Source organism: Montipora foliosa, chromosome 3, assembly GCF_036669935.1.
Source record: "Montipora foliosa isolate CH-2021 chromosome 3, ASM3666993v2, whole genome shotgun sequence".
Taxonomy (NCBI): domain Eukaryota; kingdom Metazoa; phylum Cnidaria; class Anthozoa; order Scleractinia; family Acroporidae; genus Montipora; species Montipora foliosa.
Window position 1 is genome coordinate 26,813,290 of NC_090871.1, and position 7,500 is coordinate 26,820,789.

Sequence of the window (7,500 nt, forward strand, 5' to 3'; positions counted from 1 at the left end):
GAAAATCATAGGGACTAAAATTCGTACTGATTCTAAATGTAGCCAATCAGGAACACAAACGACAAAATTTCACTGTGAAGAAATATCGTTCGTCCAATCAGCAACGCGAACAACGAAATTTCACTAGTGATGAATGAACTTATGCCGGAATGGATCGTCATCCGACAGCCGTTGCACAAAAACCACGCGCTTTGAAAAATTGCCGAGGGAAGGTTTGCTTCTGTTTGCTCAGTTGAGGAATTTATTTTAGTTTTATCCTGCGTAGCAACGGTTACAGCCTACGGGGCCATCTTAAGGTTGTTATTCCAAGACCAACCTCATCTTATATGCAACATTCTTTCACGTACCAGGCTAGTAAACAATGGAACAATCTACCAGACAAAATAAGGATGTCAGAATCCCTTTGTACATTTCGGCAGAACTTACGGCGACATTGTCTTCATCGTATGACTGCAGCTGTATTTTTTGTAAATAGACAGTCTAATTACCAATATTTTATTTTATTGGATTATTGATTATTGTAATAGGTTATTATTCATTTCAGTTGATTTAATTCTTATTTCTTATTTTTCACTCATTACTTGTACATGTAAGATTATCTTAATCATCACATTGTAATTTTTTATGACACATTTGCATTTAAACGAGCTATCGCTCATATGCGATATGTGTTTAAATAAAATTACTTACTTACTTCAGTAGAACAAGAAAACAGAAATGCCGCTCAAAAAACTGAACGAGATGTACGATTGCTTAAACGACTTTTGAAAACGAAGGTCGAAGACGGGAAAATGGAAGTTATTCCAGCGGTTGAGCTGAATGAATACTGAATACATCAACCAATTTATCATCTCCGTCCGCACTAAAGACGGCAATGAATACGAGTCGACTTTCCTTCAAAGTTTAGTGGCTAGCTTGGAACGACACCTGAAGAAAAAGGGCTATTCCGTAAGCATAAACAAAGGACCTGGTAGTTTGAGAAAACCAGAGAGGTTCTTTAGCGCAAACAAAAACAACTAAAGAAGCAAGGAAAGGGAAATAAACCCAAAGCGTTGGTAGCTTTGACAAGCGACGAACTAAAAACACTCTTCACTTTGGCTTACTTTGAAATAAGTAGTGTAAATTTTATTAAATAAATTGTCGGTTGGGCAATTTTAAGCCATTGTTTATTGCTTTCATCGCCCCACTTTATTTGTACGAAATAAATTTGTTTATCCAACACTATCACGAAAAAAAACCTCAGTACCTATGAAATAAACGCATTACGTCTCTTAAATAGAGATTACTTCGTGGAAAATGCCTTGTACGATTTTTGTTCACTCGTTGTTTCGTATCAGAAAACTCACTCGTCACCTGCGCTCACTCGTTCGTTTTCTGATACTACTCAACTCGTAAATAAAAATCGTACGCGCACATTTTCCATGAAGTAATCTCTATTTAAGAGACGCAACAGTTCAACCTTACATAATGTACATGGAATTGTTGAAAAGTATGACATAGTGAGTTGCCAAACGATAAACAGCGACACTGCTCACCCTCTATGCGGCCCTTTTACCTAGAATAAAGCAATCCTCTATTATAGGCTTCGTAAAAGTTTTTTCCCGCGTGCGCGCGCGCGGAGCATCATACTTGAGAAATGTGGTAACCATCGATGCGAGAAGTTTTGGTTTTATAGCCATGATGTCATCGACCGTCCGTACGTACGTACGTCCGTCCACCCCTTCATGTATGCCAATGTGACCAGTATCATGCTTTTGTATTGGACATATATGTTTAGTTCAATTGACACCTGTCAAAACGAGGTATCCGCTGACCAGTATCACGTAACCATATCGCGGGCTCAAGCTTAGAGCTCACCGAGGTCAGCTGTTTTTTTTTTAAGTTGACCGCTGACCAGGTACTAGTTTTTGAGGGGATTGCAGGCTCAACCAAGGTTAACTCACCTAAACATAGACGAGGCTTCATTTTTTGTGCACTGCTGCACTTTCCGTGGCTCAACGCGGCTACACGGCCATTCTACGTCAACTATAGTTCTCACACAGTCGACGCTTTTCGTAGGCTCGATTTCCAGCCGTTTTGGGAGCCCGCGTTCCTTGCCCCATACCGTTGTGAGGAGGATGATACCGGACTCCCAAAACGTCTGGAAATCGAGCTTACGCTTTTCGTGTTCAGGTAGAAAACGGTTTTGAATAAGTTTTCTTTCTGCATCTTTCGCTGGTTTCAATCCAGTTTGACATATCATGATAGCTGTGGTCCACACAAGCAGCTACGCAGTTATCCAAGTCAAGCATCAGAGGGATATAAACTTAAAGCTAAGTGTTTATTTTTAAGTTGCTTAGAGCTGTCTTTTTCTCTGTATTGCAATTTTTGGCATATCTTTAGAAGCTCTGATAAGGTTACATGATGCCTGGAGGACCTATGATCAGAACAGAAACGAAAGGAGAGCGAAAGAGAACGACAACGACAAGACAGAATACCAGTAATAGCTCATAGTACACAAATTCTTTCCTTGAGCACTAAACCGTTTGTTATTTTCAAAAAGTGGTTGAATCGTTGTTTCCTTTGCTCAGGAATGAAAATCGAATTTTTATTGTCAACTGTAATTAAATAACAATTATCTGTACTCTCTTGGACATAAACAAAAAGTTGATTTGTTGTTTGTTTTGCTCTAAAATGCGAGCGAACAAGTGCTTTTTAATCCGTTTTCCCAACTGGTTTTCGATGTGCCTCGACAGTGACAACAAAATTTTGCCCTTTAAGTTATAAATACGTAATTGCAATGAGTTCTCGTAAAATTGTGGGGAAATTTCACTTGCTTGTGTTTTCAAAAATGTGTGTAAAGCACCTATTAAGTGTTGGAGCGGATCTCGTTTGAAGTTCGTCCTTTCTTGGTTGCATTGCCGTATTTTGCCGATACTTGTTCTAAGCCAACCTGGTATGTTTCAATGAAGTACATCAAAATGTGAATGATCTCGTTTTCAGAGATAAAGTGGAATCAAGAGAAAATAAGGGGACAGAGAGGGAGGCACAAGGCGTTGGCCGGGATATGTTATGTCCACGAAAGTTATTTTTAGACGAGCGGAAGTCTTTGTTCTAGCGGAAGTCTGTCTTCTGAGACGTCGGCATGCAGTCTTGCCTCGCTCTCAGATTCTTAGTGAAAAGAGAAAATGATGACGCACGTGGAAGGCTGATGAATATATATTTTCTTTCAAACATCGGACCGAGGTTGGCCTGCATGCGGACGTCTCGGAAGACTTCCGCTCGTCTAAAAATAACTTTCGTGGACGTGACATATCCCAAGGGCTGGACCGGGAGCCTCCTTCTCTGTCCCCTCATTTTCTCTTGGTGGAATAAAGTACATCAGTAAAACTCTTTTTTGACCTTGAACTGACAAGTTTTCCCGACATTTTCTAATTTTAGCGTGATTCCTATTCGCTGGCTATTGACAGTTGATTCTGAAATGGCTTTTTTCTCTTTTCCATTCGCTCACTGAGGATGTGCTTGTTTTCTTTTAAAACTCGTGCGATTCAAGAAAAATTCATTGCCAAACTGGTGAATTCCATGGTAAATTTCGCTTGAAAAACCGATACCGCACTCATCGCTTCGTGATTCGTGCGATATCAGTTTTGTTTTCTCATTAGGGAGGCAATGATTTTTTTACAGAAGAAAGCGAAGGGAATCACAAACACCAAAACGCGGACAGAATTCGAAAATTTTTTATTTTCACTAACCCTACAGGCAGTAAGAATAAATAACCAGGGAGGTACTCTTTTTAGTCTTGGCTAAATCTATATATTGAGATCTTTATTGTATCTCTAAGCTCAATCCGGCGCGCGGGAAAGAAAACCAGCAATATTGACCAATCACAGCGCTCGTAAGTGAGAGATAGAATTAAATCTTTTAATCTCATTTTGTACTAGATAATTGACCATTTTGGCTAATTCATTAGTGTAAGCGCATATTTTGAATTTTCTAGTTATAGTTTTAATTCTAATTTTTCATATGACGGTATTTTTAACAAATAAAGACAAACTGTTATCATTATAAGTATCGTAATATCATTGAGTTGCTATGCAGCCGGAACTCGCTCTCGGCATCAAAGTTCAGTACGTCAGTGAAATAATCTTTGTATTCCTCCAGCTTACTACAAAATAGTGATTGACACAGTTTTCCGGCCTAATCGCATTAAGATCATCGACGGAATCCTGGCCGCAAAATTGTCAGTCAGATGTAGTGCCTGATGTGGCCCACATCTTCAGGGAAAGCTCCAAAAGATGTTGTTTATCAACCTACCGAACCTCTGTGATTTAGTCTTTCACTTTGAGGATTACTTTGATTCTAGTTTGACGCAAACAATTAGGTTGCCGTAACAGAATGTGTAAAATTATCCCAAAGGCTTGGGCTTAAAAAGTGTTTAAGACGCTCTTGGAATGCTCCAACAACAATAACTCTAATTTTTGTGATTAGTTCCGGCTGCATAGCAACTCAATGATATTACGATACTTACAATGAACTGCGCTTGAAAAGACTACATCAGTAATTGAAATAACTCGATTCTGTGGGTTTCCTCAAGCGGCAAGGATGTGCCAGCTATCCACTTTCAACTTTTTGATTTCTGAGAAACTCAACTAAAGAACAGCTTAACCCTAGGCTGTTTTAGATTTTCTTATTGACGTTAGTGAGCTTGATTATTAATCAAGCAACATTTTTGATCATTTTCATACTTGTTTTGAGATTTTTCAGTTTCCTGTATTTTGTTTACGTTTTAAGTACGAGCTCTGCATCATTGCATCATCATAGATTACTTCATGGGGAGGGCACGCGTACGGCATTTTCAAACGAGTTGGTGATATATCAGAAATCGATATCGAACGAGGGAGCGCAGCGAACGGGTGAGATTTCTGATACAAACCAACAAGTGCGACGCAGTTCTTTTTGGATAGATACCACTTCACAGCCTCGCTTCGATCTCAGAGCCGAAAATCAGATGACAACCACTTGTCTTCATGTTTTACATGTAGGAAACCGCCGCATTTGTCAGACTTATGTCGTGCCAAACATTTTATTGATATATTGACCACTCTAATGACTAAGAAATGAATATTTCCCTATCTGGAACATCTTGGGGAATATCAGCTTTAATCAGCCTCATCAAGAGAAAATGCAGGCCTAGTTAGTTTGTGACTGCCGTAACGCCAGCTTTCGTATTCATCTTTTCCATCCATTCGAAGTGGACTGTCAACTGGTCTCAACTCAGTTGCTTCACTGCGTGGTTGGTAAATTGCTGTGACGTTTAGAGTGTGAGAACGAATCAAATGGAAATCTGTTACACATAAAACTCGTTGTCTCGTGGGCAATATGTCAAATGTGAACACCTTGTCGACACTCGGAATCTCACACCCTCGAAAGTGTCTTGTATTTTTGCATTTTAAACACCTTGCTAGCAAAATTATTTTTCCTCGGTCCTCGTTGAATACGTATATTGATAGAGCCGGACAAAACCAATGTCAGTTAAGTTTCTTTTTAAGTATTCATGATCACTAGTTTTTTTTTCTTAACGAACATGAATTATTTACGCATCTCAAGGAATCTTTGTAAAACTTCCAAGTCGCACTAAAAATAGTAAGCCCGCATTTCAATATATTAAACTATTGAGGGATATTATACGAACTTGCAAATGACCAACTCCCAGATGGAAGAACCAGTGCAACTCGTAATCGCACGGCGGTCGCAGGTTCAAGTGCAGTCAAGCCTGGATGTTTTTTTCAGTCTGTAGTTGCTTCACAAACTGTGATGATCACTTTCGCTTAAATCAAAGGCCCGTTGTCGTTTCAAATCTTGAAACGTCTACTAACCTTACAGGTACAAAAAGTAATTTCCACGAAGACGGTCCGTTTTGGCAGTTCGACTCCCTGGTTCGACATGCATGCTTCCGAGTTCCGATTAACCAATTTCCTGTCATGCCCGCGACTTCAAATGAGTATAAAAACACTTACAATAATTACGCTTGAATTAAGTATAATAATCAATGAAATAACCATGTAATAACTTCAATATTCTTTAAAGCAAGTTTATAGATGTGCATGTTGACAGAATATTGGACACACGCGTATTTTGCGGACTACCATGACGCACAAAAAAAACTTGTTTACAATATATTAAGTCAATGCGTATCATAAACTGACTCCGTGTCACAACATAAACTCAATCAAACGAAAATGATAACATTAGGGCCCTGGGAATTAATTTTCAATGGGTAATTTATGCTACTGTCAAGTTTACTGAAAAAGGTTTTGCAATTTGGTTGAGCGTAAAGGTGATTGCCTTAACCTCGGATTTCAAAGTAGTTTCTTGGCTCTTTCTTTTACTCACCGGCTTTCCAAGCTTTCAATCCTGTTCCAAAGTTGATTTAATTGATCTTGTCCTACTTTTCGCTTTCTTCGAGAATGGATCTGAGAACTTTGCTTCATGTCCGGCTTCAAAATCTGTAGCTTTCTGTTACCTCTGTCGTTAATCCACCGTTCCAGCTTGTCTAGCCTCGAATGGGCATCATCGAGACGGTTGCTTAATTGTACATGAATAAAATATTGAGCTGAAAAACAGCTTATAAAAAGAAAGACTTGTACAATTTGCCAGAAAGTCAAACGAAAGAAATAGCGAAGAAACAGCGGTACAACTTCTCTCATCTCTTTTCTCTGATTCACATGACAAAGTTATGATGAAGACGAAGACTCAAATGTCCTAAATGTGGCCACTGACGTCCGACCATTTTAACTAAATATGTCACTGAATTGATCGACTTTTTAAGTGCTCAGTACTTCTCGAATTTACTCGATTAGTGTTTGAAGACTGCAATTTACATTATGTACGATAAGTCAAGCGTATCAGTCCAAATGCATTGAGCGGAAATACGTTGTCGTTGCGATAAATTGTTTAAATGGGCTAATGCCCAGAACATCAGTGAAGAGTTTTATCATAATTAAGACATTGCAGGAAGGCACATGACTTTCTCCCGTGAAAACAAAATTTGGCTCACAACTTCTGCTCGTTGTTATGGCATTTGCCCCAGGGAATGTGTGGCGGAAGGGATAAACAGCGGTTGACGTCACATGCCATTGTAATATTTGACACCGATTTGTTACGTTTGTGTAAAAAGATTTTTTTCAGCTCTCTGATGGTTTCAATCCATCAAGTAAAAATTTAAGGAACCATTTCCCTTCATTGGGAATCTTCTATAATAAACACGGTGTCATATCTCTTCACCTTGAAAAAAGTGTGATTATACAATTTTATGACTGCGCTAGTACTCGAAATCTGAACATAAGTCTGAAGTATTTTTAGCTCGGAGCGTTAAAATTAGAATAAAGGTCAAAATGCTTGATCGTTTTACCGACACCCATGTCAACGATCTCTGTAAGGCGTAGGTTTCAAGCGCAGCGCAATTTGCTATACAAAGTGGTGGAGCGAATTGAAAGATGAGTGAAAGGAACGGCTGGGATT

At 39.0% G+C, this 7,500-nt stretch overlaps 1 protein-coding gene across 3 annotated transcripts in view; it reads right to left on the minus strand.

Annotated features, from left to right (window-relative positions):
- Positions 1 to 7,044, minus strand: part of LOC137997196 (short-chain collagen C4-like) — a 14,782-nt gene extending 7,738 nt beyond the window's left edge. For all 3 annotated transcript variants that reach the window (XM_068843059.1, XM_068843058.1, XM_068843057.1), the window contains exon 1: positions 6,373 to 7,044. In XM_068843059.1, the coding sequence (XP_068699160.1) occupies positions 6,373 to 6,686 (314 nt within the window). In that variant the 5' untranslated portion in view covers positions 6,687 to 7,044. The remainder of the gene's footprint in view (positions 1 to 6,372) is intronic.
- Positions 7,045 to 7,500: the final 456 nt, after the last annotated feature.